Source organism: Rosa chinensis, chromosome 3 (assembly GCF_002994745.2).
Source record: "Rosa chinensis cultivar Old Blush chromosome 3, RchiOBHm-V2, whole genome shotgun sequence".
NCBI lineage: Eukaryota > Viridiplantae > Streptophyta > Magnoliopsida > Rosales > Rosaceae > Rosa > Rosa chinensis.
In genome coordinates, this window is record NC_037090.1 from 20,666,372 (window position 1) to 20,685,573 (window position 19,202).

At 36.9% G+C, this 19,202-nt stretch overlaps 2 protein-coding genes across 4 annotated transcripts; one reads left to right on the plus strand and one right to left on the minus strand.

The window, feature by feature from the left end:
- Positions 1-1,744: 1,744 nt before the first annotated feature.
- LOC112192250 lies at positions 1,745-11,328 on the plus strand. 3 transcript variants are annotated; one of them, XM_040516433.1, is made up of 20 exons: positions 1,745-1,897; positions 2,576-3,047; positions 3,637-3,728; positions 4,563-4,727; positions 4,828-5,221; positions 5,725-5,843; positions 5,924-5,996; positions 6,078-6,298; positions 6,418-6,462; positions 6,705-6,801; positions 7,356-7,547; positions 8,156-8,259; positions 8,387-8,474; positions 9,013-9,132; positions 9,264-9,389; positions 9,768-9,938; positions 10,472-10,531; positions 10,627-10,792; positions 10,872-10,947; positions 11,037-11,328. In XM_040516433.1, the coding sequence occupies exons 1-18, from the start codon at positions 1,854-1,856 to the stop codon at positions 10,735-10,737; spliced, it is 2,694 nt and encodes an 897-aa protein (XP_040372367.1). In that variant the 5' UTR covers positions 1,745-1,853; the 3' UTR covers positions 10,738-10,792; positions 10,872-10,947; positions 11,037-11,328. The 3 variants fall into 3 exon arrangements, with proteins under 3 accessions (XP_040372367.1, XP_024187671.1, XP_040372368.1); XM_024331903.2 differs by having other exon boundaries at positions 10,872-11,328; XM_040516434.1 differs by lacking the exons at positions 9,013-9,132; positions 9,264-9,389; positions 9,768-9,938; ... (2 more) ...; positions 10,872-10,947; positions 11,037-11,328 and adding an exon at positions 8,611-8,654 and having other exon boundaries at positions 8,387-8,538.
- On the minus strand, positions 10,774-12,997 carry LOC112192251 (protein trichome birefringence-like 8). Its single transcript, XM_024331904.2, has 4 exons — positions 12,540-12,997; positions 11,700-12,089; positions 11,334-11,492; positions 10,774-11,131 (listed from the first exon to the last, which is right to left on the minus strand). Exons 1-4 carry the CDS (start codon positions 12,932-12,934, stop codon positions 10,810-10,812), a joined length of 1,266 nt encoding a protein of 421 aa, XP_024187672.1. The 5' UTR covers positions 12,935-12,997; the 3' UTR covers positions 10,774-10,809.
- Positions 12,998-19,202: the final 6,205 nt, after the last annotated feature.

Here is a 19,202-nt window from a genome sequence, read left to right on the forward strand (position 1 = left end):
TTTCTATAATCAAAGTTTTATTTGTCTAAATTTAGGGAAATTAGTTCTCATTCTGGCAACTGAAAGTCCTATTGGGGGGCAATAGACGTCTATTGGGGCAAAAAAAACTTTCCGGTAAGATTTTCAGCAAATTCCGTGGGCGGTAGTCGGTGACCTGAATCCGAAGGCCGTTGACTAAAATCAGCGAAAGTTGACCGGATTCAGGCGGCCGGTGACGGGGCTCCGGCGAAGTCTCCCATGGTTTCTCTCTCTTCCATTCTCTCTCTCTCTAAGTAACAATGGGGTGAGAGTAAAATGGTATTAAAAAAAAATTAAAAAACAAAAAAAAAATTCTTAATGGAGTATTAGGGAAGATCTCCTTAGAGTGTTTTGGGTAAGAGAGAATTAAAAAAACTTAATGGGGTAAGTGGGAAAAAAAATCTCTAAAATAGTGTAAATGGACAAAAACCCAAAAAAAAAAAAGTAGCCAGAACGTCGCCTTTGCGAGCTCCGACCTAGAGCAAAGCTTAATGGTAATATGACTCCATTGTCATGTCATTCCCATCACCATGACATACTTAAGTTATAGGTCATCGTTCAAGCGAGGAGCTAGTAGCTGTTTTAACATTCAAGATCTTCAAATCATAACTTTTCAAAAAGTTTTTCTAGGAGATTTCGAATCAAAGGCATTACAAATCTTCAAATTGGTTCACTTCAATTGGGTTCAGAAAGCACTGAAACTAGTCCAGCTAATTTTTTTTTTTCAGTTGGACTCAAACATAAAATGCATTACTCCCATCAAATCATAACAATGATCTCCAAAAAGTCTTATATTAACATTGATTTGGCTCCTGCTAGTGCATGCCTTTCAACATCAAAGTCGCAATAGTCATGACCGATCATCTTTCTCTGTCAACTTTTGAAAATATTTCAGATCCAGATTGGCGTTTTTATTCTCATATACTTCACCATCGTGACTTCAACAAGAAAAGCGCCTAACTCTCATATACGCTGGTGAAGATTCTCGGATTCAAAACTGGAGACAAGAGAATCATCGGACAGATTTGCAGAGATGATGACAGGTATCATTTAGGCGCCGGAGATTTGGGATCTTGTTCTAATCCAATCAGGGTCTGGGCGCAATGATCAGTTGACGTTAGACAATGCGTTGGTCTTGCCGTCATTTGATGAAGTTTCGGCGGTGGTGGGCTTCGTTCTCCGGTTCCGGAGCCGCCATGGCAGAGAGAAAGAGAGAGGAGTGAGATCGGTGTACAGATGAGAAGATGAGAGAGTGTGTGACATATCAATTAGGTTGAGAGCAAAATTGTCATTTCATTTTAAATTGGGTGAGTGAGAATAAAAATTTGTTGTTGAGATAAAGTATAATAATTTTGGCCAATTTTAATATTTTGGGTCAAGGATCCCCTTTTTTTTTTTTTTCCATTCTCCTCATAGCTGGGTTGTTTTAATCAGCGATGATTACACGGTCATTAAAAGCAGGGTGCTAATCATGAAGGCCAAAATTAACAAATATCAATTGGGGAATGAGGCCCACTATTCGGCCCGCATAAATTACTGGCCCGTTGGGCCTACAGCTTATTTCACAATACCAGGCCGATAACAACATCACCCACAGTCCCCCAAAAAAATCCATGCCGCGAGATCCTGAGAGCCAACGATCCTCTCTGTGATCATACGCTTCTCCACGTCTGCGGATAATTCCCTTTTGCCACGTCACTCTCTCTTTTCTCTGTAAACAAAACTATGGATTTTTCCTCTACCTTTCTCTCTACTCCACCATTTCACTTTGAATTTTTCTCCACCGGAAGAAACAAGCTAACTTTTCCCTCTCTGGTTTCACATCTCTCATCTTTATGACCACCAAATTGTACACGCACAATGGCCTCCTATCCTCAAGGTCTCCTCAATTTCTCTCTTTCTCTATGCCTCTTTGTTTCCCTCTGTAATTCTTCGCCGCGTACTCTACTCTGTTTTCGTTTTTTTTTTTACCGTGCGTAGGTAACTTCAATTAGGGTTTCTTTGATGTAGGATTTACTTAGTTTTGGTTTTTGATGGTAGAGTTTCAATGTTTGGCTACCGAGGAGCTGAAGATAACTAGATAAGAACAGATTGTTGACTGTTGGATTGAATTATTTGAGCTAAATTCCATTTAGTTGATTAGTCCTGCTCAGCTTTCCATTTCGTTTTCCTAGTGTAGTGATGTGAATACTAGAATTTCGGTTTGGCTTTGCACCTTTGGGCTTTGTAGAAATCTAGCAGGGAATGTGTTCCTTTGATTTTGTGGCTGTTTGTTATTTTTCGGTAGTTAATGTGCATAATGTGTGACCGGATAATACTAGGTTATACTGATACATTTTGAGAATTTATGAGAGAAAATTGTGTGGATGTTAAGTATAGTCTAGGAAATCAGAATCTTAGGAATAAATAGCAGCTAAGCACTAAGGTTACTGAATCGACTATAGACCAATTCCCGGTTTAAATAGCAGCTGTTTTCGTGCTAAAAAAAAATTGTAGCTCTTGAGAGTTATGTCGTGTAAATTTGTGCTGTTTAATTGTTTTTTCTTGGTACTTGCAGCTCTTCGAATCCATGGCATTCGCGTAAGCCAGCTAGAATACATTATTCCTGCAATAAAGAATTCTACTGGGGTCATTCAAGGGAGAGATGGCTTATAAGACTTGCTTTGTTAGAGCATAGTGATTCTTACAGTCTTAAGCTCCGAATGGTGGGATATAAGAACTGCTATCTGAGCTCTCAAAGAGGAAGAAGGTTGGGGAACCTCTTTCCCCGTACATCTGCTGACGATGGTGTTACCGTTAATGGGAGTCCGCAAGCAAGTACCAGTAGGGATGTTGAGGAGATGAAGGTCAAACTTAATCAATCACTTCATGGCGAAGATTCTAGTGATGGACTTGTCCAATTTTTACATGAAGCAGCCAGGGTTTTTGAGTTAGCAATAAAGGAACAAGGTTCCTTCTCAAAGTCATCTTGGTTTTCAACTGCATGGCTTAATGTAGACAATACATGGGTCAAAACACTGTCTTATCAGGTATTTTCATGAACTTCGAAACACCTCTATACAGGCTGCAGCATTTCTGAACTGTCTTATGATTCACATCATGCCGCTATATGTGTCTAACATGGAAAAGACTACCATATGGTTACTTTTGGAAAAGACTTCTTAAGAATCTCAACTTTAGTGATAGAGATTATTCATGAGTATACACAATGTTCCTTCTTGCTTGGTTTATGCCAATCTTGTGGTGTACTTTACTTCATCTTCAGTTCCAGGATATGTTCCCATTAGTACGACTTTTGTACTTCTCTTGTTAAATTATCATTAGTATTAATCATTCTTTTTGGTAAGAGTATTAGAAGTTTAGTCAGTTGTAGACTTTTATTCCATATCTTGATGGGCATGTTGTTAGTTGATCCTTACTCCATTTTGAAATATGTTCTCATTATATGACATATTCAACTTGGTTATGTTTCTTCTGGATCTTTTACAAAGGACAAATTCAATGTGTATGGACGTGTGAACTTTTTGAACTAGTTTCTGTGCTAGGGTTTAATTAGTTAATGATAAGTATATTTGTGTATTTATATACCTGGCTATCTGAAAGTCATGGATTTTTCAGGCTTCAGTGTATTCATTATTGCAAGCTGCAAGTGAGATAGCATCCCGAGGGGATGGTAGAGATAGAGACATAAATGTTTTTGTCCAAAAAAGGTATTACCATACTTGTATTTTCTAATTATAAGTTCTGTTAAACTTTCTCATTTCACTTTGTTAGTTAGTCTATTTAAACTGCAACTTCTCTTGTTGGTGCCAATTATAAGGAAGTATTATCTAAAGGCTGAAGTTTTGCAGTCCCCTCTCAACTTTGACTGGATTTCTTGGGGTGGCTCCTTTACTGGACATTCAACTGCCCCTTTAGTTTCAGATTTTTCAATTCCCACTTCCTGCACAGTCTGTCAGTTTTTCTGTTAAATTGATGGGAATTCTATCCTTTCATATTGTTACTCACTAGCCTTGACCCACTTTGGCCCACCGCCCCTAACCTTTCTCTCCATTGTTCCCCTCCCATATTTTGCTTCACTTGTAAGACCCTATCTGAACCATGAAGAAGGCCAAAGAAGTTGAAATCCACAGTGATCATAATTGACAGGATTAGTTGACAGATCTTTTGACCTCATTTTAATTTGGACTTTAACCCACAGTCTTCCTGTTTATTAGATGAGTACCTGTTCCCTAGATCCCTTCCACTTGGAAATAGCATACTTTGAAATCTTGTACTGCCACCTTAAAAGTCAGTGTCAGAAACCTTATCTTTTCAAATATCAGTATTAGCATCCTCATCTTTTAATGGATTTGACTTTTTTTTGTTCAACAAATTTTAGTTTAGATGAATATTAACTTGATTAATAGGTTAACTTGATTATGGAAAACATGCACTCCGTTATGTGTGCTTTGTATCCACTTGGTTGCTTATTGTACTCTCCCATGTATTGCCTTTTATTCAGCCTAGAGGTTTGACTGTGTTTAAACAATGGATTGGTGCAGTTTATTACGACAATCCACATCCCTTGAGACTTTAATCCGGGATCAATTATCAGCCAAGCAACCAGAAGCATATGAGTGGTTTTGTTCTGAGCAAGTGCCATTGGTTGTAACATCCTTCGTTAATTATTTTGAAAGGGACCCATGCTTTGCTGCTGCAACTAAAGTGTATGTGGTCATATATATTGTTTGTTCTGTAATTCGGCTTTACAATTTTGATGGATTTGATGGTTATGCATAACCAATGCTGCTTTCAATTTGCTTCCAGATCTGAGAAGGGAATCCTTGTGGGATCCAACAATGCCAGTGACATCACATTCCTCATGCTTGCACTAACTTGCAATGCCGCAATTACAAAACTTGGGCAAGCAAAAGTTTCCTGCCCTCAATTCTTTTCGACAATCCCAGATATAACCGGCAGATTGATGGACATGCTGGTTGATTTTATTCCCATACGCCAGGCTTATCACTCCATAAAGGGTATTGGTCTATGCAGAGAGTTCCTTGTTCATTTTGGTCCTCGAGCTGCAGCATGTAGAGTGAAAAATGATGGAGGTTCAGAAGAAGTTGTTTTCTGGGTGGATCTTGTACAGCGGCAGTTGCAGCGAGCTATAGATAGAGAGAGAATATGGTCAAGACTAACAACATCTGAAAGTATCGAGGTTAGTGCTTAAGGCTTCCGAATGAGTAACACAGGAACTACTCATAGGCTTGTCAGCCTTCTAAAGGTGGCTTGTTGTTACGGAAGCTAAAAACTAAAGTACTTTCCAAGCTAATATATGTGAGAATTATCAATGTCTGGTCCATCATCAGTAGATCATTATATTAGTTGTCATGGGAAAGGATACTAGAATTTTTGAGTAGCTGTAATTATATCGCTTCTTATATAGTTTGTTATTAGATCTTCATAATAAAAGTGAGAAGAGTAGTCCGCTAGTCCAGTATTATCCTTAAAATAGACAAAATATCACTGGTGGAGTAACCAAATTGGCAATTCCTCCCCATGGATTTATTTTATCCACTTTGCACCTCAAACTATCTGAAATACACCAATCTGCCTCCCATTGGTCAATTCTTAGAAAAGACCAATGGGTACTTTTATTTATAATTGGATATAAGCTGTTGCGGTGCTCTAATATGTTGATGCTGTTCTGAATTAGTGTAGGTATTGGAGAGGGATTTGGCTATATTTGGATTCTTTATTGCATTGGGTAGAAGTACCCAATCCTATCTATCGGCAAATGGATTTGATGTTTTACATGATCCCCTTGAAGGCTATGTCAGGTATTTTTTTGATAGATGATACTTAAAGTTCTGATATTGCTTTTCATGATATGGATTTAGTAATTTCAGATTTTGTGCAGGTTCCTCATTGGGGGCAGCGTCTTATACTATCCTCAGCTATCATCAATAAGTTCTTATCAATTGTATGTAGAGGTCAGCATGTCTTGTCAATACCATCTTGTGGATAGGTTTGATGGTGTAATCATGATATTAAAAGATACTTTTATTCCACAGGTAGTCTGTGAAGAGCTGGATTGGCTTCAATTCTATCCTGGTAACTCTGGTACGCCTAAACAGTCACATGGGCATAAAAGTAAATGGGAAGGACCTCCCAATGCTGAAGCAATTCCCCAAGTTTTAGATGTATGCTTTCATTGGATGCAGAGTTTTATCAAATATAGTAAATGGCTGGAGAGCCCTTCTAATGTTAAGGCAGCTAGATTCCTGTCGAGAGGGTATGTGAACTCATCGTACATACTGATTGAACTACAAACAGCATTTAAAGTTTTTGAACAATTTTTATTTTTTTATTTTTTTATTTTTTATTTTTTATTTTTTTATCTTTGATGTTTAGGCACAAAAATTTGATGGATTGTATGGAAGAACAGGGTATATTGAGGTAAGTAAATGGGCTATATATGTTGTGCAGTATATTTAGCAGTATCTCTTCTCATTCCACTTTTAAATAGTTTATAGTATTATAGTAAAACTATTATGATTTAGAAAAATTACTAGGACCATAGGATCCCACCTCCCTGCCCTAGTAAGTGCAGTATTAGTTCTAAATTTTATTGTATTGATCACAACTTTCACTATTGCTGCTTAATAGTTGGAGATTGCACTTTTTAAAATGTGATGCAGGAATGAAATGATGGAAAGCTATACCAATAAAACCTTTGAAAGGGTTGGATCTAGACCTTATCAACCAATTGAGAAAGAATTGGACTCCTTTGACAAGGTTGGCTGCTTCCCTTTTATGCTATGTTACTTTCAAAGATGCACTATCTTAAGTTCTGTTTACTGAATTTTTAGGCCACAATTTCTCCATATAATTTTTTTAGTTAACTATGTCTAAAAGGTCACAACTCACAAGGGGCTCTGCAATCCTGTTTGTGTTGGTTTAGCTATTGTTAATGCTTTCTTCCTTAGTTCTGGGGATTGAAGCTAGACTAGTCACCTTGCTATCCCACTAAGGACAGCTAGGTTTCGATATTTAAAAGCAGTGAAAGGCGCCTTTTATCTGCATTGATATATTGTTGATTTACAGACTTTGTCTGGTGTTATTTACATGATGGTAAAATTTTTGTACATTTTAGTTTTGCTGCTTTCCATTGCAGTGTCCCACTTTACTGATAAGCTACATGATTGGGTTTCTGGATCCACTTGTGGTCCTACCGATCAGAAACTAAAAAAGAGAGTTCCTTTCTGGTTCCAGTAACCAAGTCTATTCTTTTTATTTGGAACATAGTTAAAGCTCCTGATGATATATAGTGGTTTGACTTTTGATGTCAGGCCTTGGAGAGTGTTGACGGTGCTGTAGTAAGACTAGAACAGCTGCTTCAGGATTTGCATGTCTCAAATTCAAACTCAGGAAAAGAGCATATAAAAGCTGCTTGTTCTGACCTCGAGAAAATAAGGAAACTTAAAAAAGAGGCTGAATTTCTGGAGGCATCCTTCAGAGCTAAAGCAGCTTCCCTTCGGCAGGTATCTTTTCATATTCTTATTGGATTGTGCTGAATACTGTGTGCCGGCAATATTTTGACTAGCAAACAACTGATATCCTTTCACTGATTATAGTTGATAGTTGGTGAAATTGCAGTTTTCAGTTATTCAGCTTTGCTTATATATAATTTGATTCCAGAGTATAAGCTCATTTTTTCGATTTACTTCTTGTTTTGTCATAAGCATATAACTTTCAACTAGTTGTCTTGGACTCTTCTCTTCTTGATGTTGTCAAAAAAGATGTAGGATGACCTATAAAGAGTCTCATAATTATGGCACGTGTAATAGAAAAATTAATGATGAAAAAACCTTTTTTTGTGTTGATTTGTTTTGTTTTATTTTTTATTTATTTTTTCAGGTGCAACCTGAATTTTATAGTACGTTGTTTAGCTGCCTTCCCTAACTTACCTATTTATCTTTATATGGTGCTTTATTCAGAACAACATGGTGCACTGCAATTGTAAACTCTCTGATTGGTGGCTTTGTATCTTAGTCTCATATTGAGATGTTTATTATGCGATGTGATTATTCATTGATGGACTCTGTCAATTCTACTTGTCCTCCTTATACTTTGTGTGCTCATCTTCCAGGAAGATGATGACAACAATGCCCCTCCTCCTGGTGGCAACCAGAAACAGTTCTTTACAGGGAAAAAAAGGAAGAGTGCTAATAAAGCCACAGATGGGCCAAATAGGTGAAGGTCCTTTTTACTTTTGATTATTCCATTATGACCGACTATTCTATTTTTTTTCCCTTTTTTTTAAAAATCATTTTCTTGGGTTTATTGATAAACAAATCTTATTGTAAAATATTGGTTATAGAGCTGCCAGTAGCTATAGCGGATTGTGGAGCTCCTTCATGCGACTTCCAACCAGAAAGCCTAATGCTGAGTTGACTGTGGATGAATCTGTATGCCCCATTTTCACTATGAGCTTTGCAGTATTTACTAGATTTTCTTTACTCACTATTGCACATCTATCTGTATGCCCCATTTTCACTATGAGCTTTGCAGTATTTACTAGATTTTCTTCACTCACTATTGCACATCTATTTGCCAAATGCATTAGCTTTTAACTGGAATTCTTGTATCTCAAAAAGATTGCATTCTGCTTGTTCCAACTTAAATTTTCAACAAATATTATTAACCTGTTTTAATAGGCATTTGACAATTAGCCATTAGCTATTAGCTTATGTTATTGTCATTTACTCCTGCCGATGTGGATAGAAAAGCTCCTTTCATTTGCTTTTCGCAGCTATGCAACATAGCACACAGAAGAGACCATGAGAAAATGTAATTGGCTTTTAGCTGTGCTTCGTCTGAGTATTGAGATTTTTGCCTGTCACTGTTGTCTCACACAATTCAGGAAGTGTATTATGTATTACAGTTGAAAATTGGAAATCTGTAACTTCTGAAATTAAGTTGATGAAAGTTGCTTTTTGCATGCAGGAAAATGATATTGAAGAACTGGAATCAAATAAAATCCAGCGTTTTGAAATTCTAAGGAATGAGCTTATAGAACTAGAAAAAAGGGTGCAAAGGAGCGCTGACCAATCAGAAAATGAGGAGGTATATCCAGAACTGTATGCACAACTTGGTACCAAGAAATTTGGCTCATATAGATTCCCAACTTTTGGGAACTGTCATTGAAGCACTAAGTGGTTTTCTGTTCTTATGCCATTGTGCTTTATTGTTAACAGGATGTTAAGCCTGCTGATGATAGTTCTAGGTACCGCAATGATCCTGGAGCTGCTCAACTAGTCAAGGTTCAGAAGAAAGAGAATATCATCGAAAGGTCATTGGACAAATTAAAAGAAACCAGCACGGTAGGACTATTTTCTTGGCTTCAGTAGGAAAATGGTGGTCGTTGTCAATTAATACACTTTTGTCAGCCTAAGCTTGGGGCTATAAAATATGGAAAAAACTTCATCTTTTTTTTTTCTTTTCCTATATCATTATCCTTTATAATACTGATTTAGCTTTGCTTATTGAGTACTTTTAATACTGATTTAGTTTTTTAAATATTTTGATGGGAAAATCATCCAAAATCGGGGGCCATTTTTCTTTTTCATTCATTCCCCCCATAAAGAATAAAACATTGTATTAAAAACTAAACTTGAATGTTATCAAACCAAAGAATTTAAAATTTGGATTAAAATGATCTGTGGGAGCCTCCATCATAATTTGTAGTTCATTATGAGCAGGATGTGTGGCAAGGAACCCAATTGTTGGCTATTGATGTTGGTGCTGCTACGGGTTTGCTTAGAAGGGTCTTGATTGGAGATGAACTTACTGAAAAAGAGAAAAAAGTTCTTCGAAGAACTATGACTGACGTGGCATCAGTTGTTCCTATCGGTGTCTTAATGCTTCTTCCTGTGAGATTTCTTCCTCATCGATTTGATCATTGTATTAGCCTGTTATAGGGGAGTTTTATGAAATATATGTTACCTTATTGTGGGACATTGCTAGTGAATGACTTCTCTAGAGCTGTATCTTTGTTATGGTGGAATAGGTCTAGTGTTAGTTAGAGCAGCTTTAATCACAGTGCAAAATGTAAATGAAAAAGATTCTTGTAGCTTGAAAAAAAATTCAAAAAATCCAAAAAGGAATAGATTATTATGCAGGTGAGCTATGCCTTGTTGGTAAGTTATAATTCAAACATTGTAAGGTCATGGGTTCGAATCTCACCTACATATGTAAGGGTGGGGTGGGCTAAGGGTTTTTATTTTTTTTTTTATTTTTTTTTTAAAGATCATTATGCTAATTGTGCTACTCTATCAAAAATCATAAGCTAAAGCTATTTAATTTTATACTTTAATCTATAATTACAGTTCACAAAACCAGACCAGGTAGTTCTCTTGGTTGTTGACCTGTTGGAACTTGACACAGATTTACTTCTTTTCCACAGGTCACTGCTGTTGGACATGCGGCGATGTTAGCTGCTATTCAGAGATATGTACCATCTTTGGTAAGTTTCTTTGGATCCCAAGAGTCTTTGTCCCATCTCTTCACCACAATTCAAACTTTTGTTTGTTAGGGACCATTAATCTTTTTCTTTTACAGATACCGTCAACATATGGATCAGAAAGGTTGGATCTCTTGAGGAAGATTCAGAAAATGAAAATGGAAAGCAGTGAAGACAATTCCAATGAAAGTGTGGAGGAAATAGCCTGAGTAGAACCAATGCTAATTATGTACAGTTGACTCAAAATAAATTTTCAAATTCTTGGTATGACATCTTTTGTTTTACTTGGTTCTGAATCCTTTTGCCTGTAGATTTCCATAAATAAGTTGATTCCATGTGTCAGGCACTCCAGGTAGGCACCAGTGGCTGCAGTCTTGTGGAGCATCCGCTGGAGTCCCTGGTTCACGATACTTTGAAGGGTGACCATCATACCTGAACTCTGTTAGATAAGTGATGTTTAAGAACTGGACCTTCCAGTTTTCATATTCCATCTGTTTGATTGCCTCAGATATGTATAGATTATTCACTGGGTCAGGTTCAAGATGAGAACTTTCTGGCTCCGTAAAGGTATCACACAGGCCGCCTTCATTCCATGTGCCATTCCTGCAATTTGGCATGTTAAAACCTGTTAGATTCATTAATCATCACTTCCTTTAGGCCATGCTTGGTGGCAACTGTAAGCAAGAGCAAGCCACCAAACTACAGTGATAGATTTTTGTTCTTTTGGTATTGGAGAATGTACATGAAGATCTGTCTTCCTACCTATAATATATTAAAGTCAAAAAGCATTTTTTTTGTCACTTGCCTGTAATGTACCGGGGAGTAGCTACGGAAGAAAACATGAGTCCTTTGAGGATCTAAATTCTTTAGTACCCAAGCCTTCCAGGTTTTCAACGACCTCCTGAATGCCTCCATCACATCCATTGTCAAATTCACTTTACCGGCTTCCTCAAAGTAGTGACCTCTGAAACATAGGTAGCTAGTGGTGAACATTTCTTTCCATTTATAACTTCAGCCAACAGAAAAATGAGAAATAGGGTATGTTTCTTTGTTGGAGGTCTGGCATATCATGTTGCCAGATTTTCAACGTGGAAAATCGAGGAACAAAAACATGCCAGCATGAGAACATTCGCCCAACTTTCATCGTACAATAGGGAAGGAATGGTCATACATCCTTACTGTTTTATCCTCGTTCCACCAGTGCCCTGCACTGAAAATCAGAACATCTGCTCCAACCCAATGTTTGGAAAACCAGTGGAATTGGTCGACCTTAACTGTGATCCTGACTTGGCTTGATGCATTTTGTGTTGGGTGCCCTACGACCACAAGGAAGGGTGCCCTGTAATATTCAACTGTGAGGTTGTAGTCCTGGAATCGCATTGATAGAAAACCTGTGTGTTTTGTAATGGGGTTCCCATTTACTTCATAGATTCTAGACTTGTTGGATACTGCTTCTGCAAGCATGCACAGCAAAGATTCCCACTGGTTCCTTCCGATCGAGTCGCCAGCAAACACTATTCGTCCATTTCGACTTCTCTCCAAGAAGTCGCTTGCGTTAAACCTGTGATCACAAAAGTCCATTCAGTTTCCTTGATCCAAATAGTTACTGATTAAGAGTAGTGATGTATCACTGTGAGAGTTAGAATTTTGCTAATTTTTCCATATATAATATGTGAAAGCTATACTTTTAGCTTTGGCAACAGTACTTTTGGCCTTTTTTTGTTTTGTTTTTCCATGAAAAGGTGCTGCAAAAAACAAATGTTTGGACCACAACTACAAGAAAAAGTGTCATGGGTGTTTCATGCATATGGCCTCTATCAAAATGGTGGTTAGCAAGATGGTAAGTAAATGCATGTGTTGCTTTTTCTCGATTAGCCAACAGTTTCCTGGTTCCCGAGCTTTAAACCTGAAATGTATCTGTATGAGATAATACAAGACAAGCATGCATGGAGCATGAGAGCATCTACCGTCATGTAGGAACAATCTTCTGAATACTCCAACACAAACTCACCTCAAAAGATCACAGCCGGCCGGTTGCCATCGCCATTGACGATAATCTTCGTCTTTCCGACCACTCTGGCTGCACCGAAAGCCAGGATCGAGAAACGGGCAGCTCTCACTGTACAACTGAAGTGCATGATTCTTGTCTCGGACCCATCTTCCATAGGAGTAGTCACAAGTGCCAGAGGATGATGATGATTTGTGGATGTCTGGTAGGATTTGGGAATATACGGAACCCAAACGAGATATAACATGCGAGTCAAATGGGGTGAAAAGATTGAGAATAGCGATGGAACAGACGAGGACACCAAAGAAAGAGAGCGGATAACGAAGGTCTCTTCTGGTAAAAATGGAAAAGGGGAAACCTTGGGGCTTCTGAGATTCATTGGAGGGTTGAAGATCCATTAGAAGAGGATAGAGCGAGAAAACCTTATTCTTTTGAACAAGTCATGAGGATTACTCCAGACAGAGAGACTAATGGCTTTTTGACTTTATATATGGAAAAAAATTACTTGAGTGGATTTCCATTACTAAATTACAGGGCACTGACTGTTTCCGTCTTTAAAATATTTGAAATTAATTTCTTGAATGATATTCTTTAGGCTATTTCCATTCCATGCTAACAGGTTTGGCACGTTTCCGCTCTTCTTAAATTTCCTTTACGTGCAGAGCATGTTGGGACCATATCACTCCTGAATTACATTCATTGATATTTGAATTGTGGACGCAGAGTTGTTAAGGATCTAATTGTGGGAATAATTCTTCAGATCTTGATTATCCGATCATCACGATCCACCAACCTGGCAAACCTCCATCATCTCCATCTGACTCTCAATTAACCTTTATTTGTTCGATATCTGCTCGTATAAATTCCGAGTTTCACACCATATGAAATACCATTTCAATTCTCTTTTGGAGAAGGAGTCGTCATTTTATTCAAAAGTAGACGATATTAAGATCAGAAGGTTGTAGGAATTCTATTTCTTCCCCAATTAAGTCTATTCCTTATTTAATACTAGCATTTCTCCCGCAAGTTTTTTTTTAAAATAAAAATAAAAAAAGAAAACAATTATTGCAGACAAAAAAATAATGGGAGTGAAAAGTAGTTTATGAGTTTTTTTTTTAATAAAAATTTATTTTATAAATGTCATAATTATCCTTGTGATTTAATTAATTCTTAAAGTTTTTAATTTTCTAGGGCCATTTCTGTCAAAATTTTTAATTTTGGCTAGCAAACCCTATTTTTATAATAATAGTATAGATAATGCTAGTTTGAAATCACATGCTCACATGTGTGTTTCTATTAGAAAAAAATACTAAAATTTAAAGAAAAGAAAAGTAAAAAAAACTTTGGAGGATTTTTATTCTTTGCTCCCAGAGGCCTTCCTCTTTTCTTCATTGTGCCAGAGCTTGTCGGCATCACATCTTTAGGCACTAAAATATTTCCAGGAGCTTCAACCATACCCAATGATTTGGCAGAGAACTTACTTGTAAACATCGGCAGTTTTTGCTTCTTTGCCTGGATATCTGGCAGCAATGGTTTGAATAATTCCGGCAGCAGAATCTTTAGTTTTTCGGGAGACTTAGAAGGAGAGGGGGGGAGGTGACGCTTGTCACCCCTACTCTCCTTGCTCCCTTCTTCAATCGGTGCAGCTAGTTTTGTATCTTTAGAAGCCTTTGGGCTATTGCTAGCTTTTGCAGACCCCACCTCCTTATCAAATTCCATGCCTTCACTTGGAGCGTTAATTTCAGAAGATGGTACCTCCAAGTTTGGAGTTGCAATTACTGCCAACACTAAAGGTTGGTGCACCTCCTTCTCCTTTCTGTGGAACTTAGGACTCTATCACGCAGTATGATAGGTTTGCGTGCTTTAGAAGCTTCCTTGGTTGGAATAAGGACCTGCAGATAGATGGCAGAATAGGTGTCTACACACCTTGAAAACGAAAGGTTCCGTCTACAAATGTGTTAGACGGAACCTTTCGTTTTCAAGGTGTGTAGACACCTATTCTGCCATCTATCTGCAGGTCCTTATTCCAACCAAGGAAGCTTCTAAAACGAAAGGTTCCGTCTACAAATGTGTTAGCCGCAAACCCTAGAGAAGGACCAACCAAATCCTTCCTCTGTTCTCCAATGCTTCGTCCTGTACCTATTGTGGCATGGCTACCAAGCAAAGGGCAATAGTCTCCCTCATGGTAAATCAAATTGCAATAATCACACTTGCTCACCAAGTTTTCAAAAAAATACGAAATTTCAACCTGAACTCTAGGTGCCAGTTTTAGGGTTTTCTTGAGGAAAAAAGGCTTCGAAGTATCATGTTTCACATGAACCCTAACCTTACCTGTATTTGCAAAAAGTTTATCATCCAACTCAACATACTTACCAACCACCGAAGCGATACCTCTGATCATGTCAGGCTCTTCAAACAATGGCGGAATGTTACCAATTCGAACCCAGAAGAAGAGGACATTCAGATCAACCTCTTCAATAGCCTTGATGCCATCATACTCCTGAAGCACAACCAGAGCCTGATTAAATCACCATGGTCCACCCTTCAAAACCTTGTTACGGTCCTTGCGCAAATCAAAAGCCAGGATAAAACGGTTTGGTGCCTGCTCTTGAATCTTGAAATCTTTATCAAGGACCCATACTCGCCGGAAAAATCGTTTCAAATCATTCAAAGTGGCTGGTTTCTTCACTAGAGGACGAGCCAACAGAAAAGATTGCTTGGCTCGTCGTTGGATTCCAATCGAGGCTCTTGAGACATCTACCACATCACTGCTAGCAAGCGCAAGTGATGCAGCAAAAGACGAGGTTACAACATCAATGTTGGACATGTTGATGGGTTTGGGATCAATGGAATAGCGACGGAGGTCGCTTTGTTTGTTCGGTTTGGTGGTGGCACACATAACGATGCCCTAGGGTTTTTTCTTTAGTATACAATTATTTATTTCTTAAATATAGTATAGATATTATATACAGATGGGATAATCAGTATGCATATATGCCTACTGTGCCATTACGATTTATGGTCTTGGTACGTTTTCATTTAGCTGCTGCTCTTTCCCTTTGTTTTCCTGCACGCATCTTGCATGACTATTATTTTCTCTTTCAACAACATGGGTGCACGAGTTGCCTTCACGTACATAAGCTAAATTGATTTTCCAATTTTAATTTGTTCCATGGTTATATTATAATCTTATTCACTGACATATTGTCAACAAGTCTCGAATCTTGTATTCCTTCAATTCTCAGTAGTCTCAAGGTATGCTATGGTTTCGTTTGAGTTTTGAATTTGAACTTCTTATCGTCCATTAAACGAATTGGTATAATAATCATACGACATTGAAGACCGATCGATGTTCCAATTGTCAAAATTTGAGCCTACTTTTCAAGTACATATGATTTCCACTGAAACATGAGGGTCAAAAAACCTCAGAATGATGGCGATTAAATGATCAAAATTACATGTTTCTTGTTCCAATTACATGAGGATTTAAAATTCTTCAACTGATTGTTATATAATCAATATATATCGAAGCCTCTTGTTTCTTGATCCCTGATTAAATGAGGGCTTGAAGTCTTATATATTCATTCTTATGATCACATGCATGTACGTGAACCGTTCACTATATATAAGAGAAAATATCAAAAGCGAGGAATTTCACTGTGACAACCCAAAATTTGTCGGAAAAACTTGGCAAATACGAGAAAATTTCAATTGTTGCACATGATCCCATCAGTGACAACCAATGCTAAAAGTAACACACAATTTAACCCTGCAAAATGTAGTTGTTAGTATAGAATAAGTAGGGATAGTTCAAGTCAGGGATTGAGAGTACACCTGTAATTGCATAAAGAAACAAAGAATTAATACAAGTACAAAGTATTATTTACAAAAATAAAAAATAAAGAATATTAAAAATATATACAAGTAAACATAAATAGGGGGTTTTAGAATTATAAAATCAAAAATTTTAATAAAGAAAATGTAAAAACATATATAATAGGGTGGAACACAAGGAATAAAGATCAAAACCACAATCATATGCATGAAATCCAATTACAATTCTTATAGTTGATTATCTATGTCATGAAAAAGAAGTTGACCATGTGAAACGTTAAAAAGCAAACGATTTCCCATTTTTTACTTTCCTTGAATAATTAATCTAAGTGAAAGCACATAAATTAATCCTATTGAACATGAAATCATAGTCTAGAAAGCTAGCTACTCAAGAACACATTCAATGCATGAAGAACAAAGAAAAGATGTCAACCAAAGTGCACAACCTAGTATGAAAAAGTTCATCTAGCTATTTGCAATCCTCCTTAATTGATTTCGACTTTTGTCAAAAGCCTTTACTACTTATGATTTAGGGTCACAAAACTATTAGGTGAATTGTTAACCTAAATCTAGCTCCAATTACATGCATATATCCTAAGTTGGCCACCAAAGAACACATACATATAAAAGTTTTCTATAATCCAAAATCAATTAAGCAATTTCACATCAGCAACATAGAAATCACAACTTTATTTCAAAACATATAAACGGGATTTAAACTTTGCCCTTAACGTCATGTTAACTAGAATTCATAACTCTACGAATCAAACAAAGGAAAACAAAAGAAAGTATGAAATACACCGTGAAAGATCAATGACAAAATCTTGAGACGAAGAACTTGAAGATTCTTGAAAGCAAACAATCTTCTAGGGACGACACAAGGGTGGATGCCGGATAGGATCTTGATGTATTTCATGACTTCTCCTCCTCCTTGGTTAAGACGTAGAGCTTCTGAAGACTAGAGAATAGAGAGAATTTTTGGTGTTTAGAATTATGGGAGAATTTGTCATATAAAATAGGTATATGTGACAAATTGATAGTTGTTGCCCATTTGACATTTTGCGACACCCAATTCTTTGCAAAATGTCAATTATGAGACAATTTCTACCAACGGTTGGTTAATATTTATGTGACAACTTTAACTTCCTCGCAAAATATTAATTTGGCAACAACTTCTGCGAATTGTCGCTTAATGTTTATGTGACAACTAGATTTTTGTCACTGGAGACTAATTTTGCAACAACTTCTGTGAGTTGTCAATTAATGTTTATGTGGTGACCTTAACTTTCTCGCTCAAAATCAATTGGGTGACAACTTTAACGGGTTGTCGCTTAATGTTTATGTGACAACTTAAATTTCCTCACTGAAAACTAATTAGGCGACAACTTCTGCTAATTGTTGGTTAATGTTCATGTGACAACTTTAATTTTCTAGCAAAACGTCAATTAGACAACAACCTCAACAGATTGTCACTTAATGTTTATGTGACAACTTGAAATTCCTTGCTAAAAACCAATTAAGCGATGACTTGTATAAGTTGTCGGTCAATGTTTATGTGACAACTTCAATTTTCTTGTATAAGACAAATTAAGTGACGACTTCTACAAGTTGTCGCTTAATATTTGTGTGACAACTTGAACTCCCTCGCTGAAAACCAATTAGACTAAGCAACTCGCCTACTTGCCGTTGTGATACTATGCAGGCATGAGGCAGAAGCTATCTAGGTTGCAATGGATTCTAGTGAATCCTAGGTTGGTAGATGCAATGAAAGCTATCATTCTGATGTGTCTTTTTGCATCTCTCCGACCAGCCACCTATACCCGAGAAGACCACATTGAATGACCTCAACCTCCTTGGAATTCTTGTCTTCTTGATGCTCTAGCCATTTCCAAGGTAATTCGAAGAACTACTAATCTAATTGAGAATTTACAATACCAATTTGACTCCTTTCTATTATTTGTAACTAGTTGTTGGGAAATTTGGGATTGAACTACAATTTTGTTTAGATTAGATGATGAAAAAATCTACTCTCATTTGTCTTTGTGGAACAAATCAGCTATAGAGTTACGAACTTGGTTCCTTTATGTGATGTTATGGTTATGAACAAAATTGGGGTTTCGGTGTGGAAGTAGGTGTAGGGAAATTATACCTGCTCTTGCAATTCACAAAGAGGTTCAAGCTGTGCATGATAAGAGCACAAAGTGTGACGTTTTTAATATGTATTTTTCCTCATTTGGCTAAGTTATGCTCTTAAAAGTACTAACTATAACATAGTTTTTGTTTTTAGGTCGGAAATGGAGAAAAGAGGCAAAAAAGAGTAGAAATGAGCGTAAATGAAGGATGAGTGATTTTAGAAACTTTCCTCTTTCATTTTAGGAAATATTTCCTTTTTTTTTTAGGGAAACTTTCTTCCTTTGGACTTTCCTATTTCTGATTTTCTTGTTTTAAAGATAGAATTTAGGAGTCCATCACATTAAGAACTCTTGAGTGATGAAATCAAGGAAAACTTAAAAGAGAAGAAGACTTGCATAAATCAGGAAGAAGTCAAGGAGATAAAAGGGAGTGTTTATAATCAATATTTATTCGTAATTATCTTATTTCCTATTGATTATAACTGTAATTAAATTCTGATTTTTCTTGATTATAGGAGTTCATTATGTGCATAATTGGAAGAAGAAATTAGTGCAATTCAAAGGAGAGAAATAAGGGATGTATCTAGTCACTATTCAAGGGAAAAAGAAGGAGCATTGCATGATTAACTCTAGAGATTTCCAATATTCATTAAGGGAAAAAGAGATCAAAAAATTCAAGACTCTATCATGTGAAAATCAA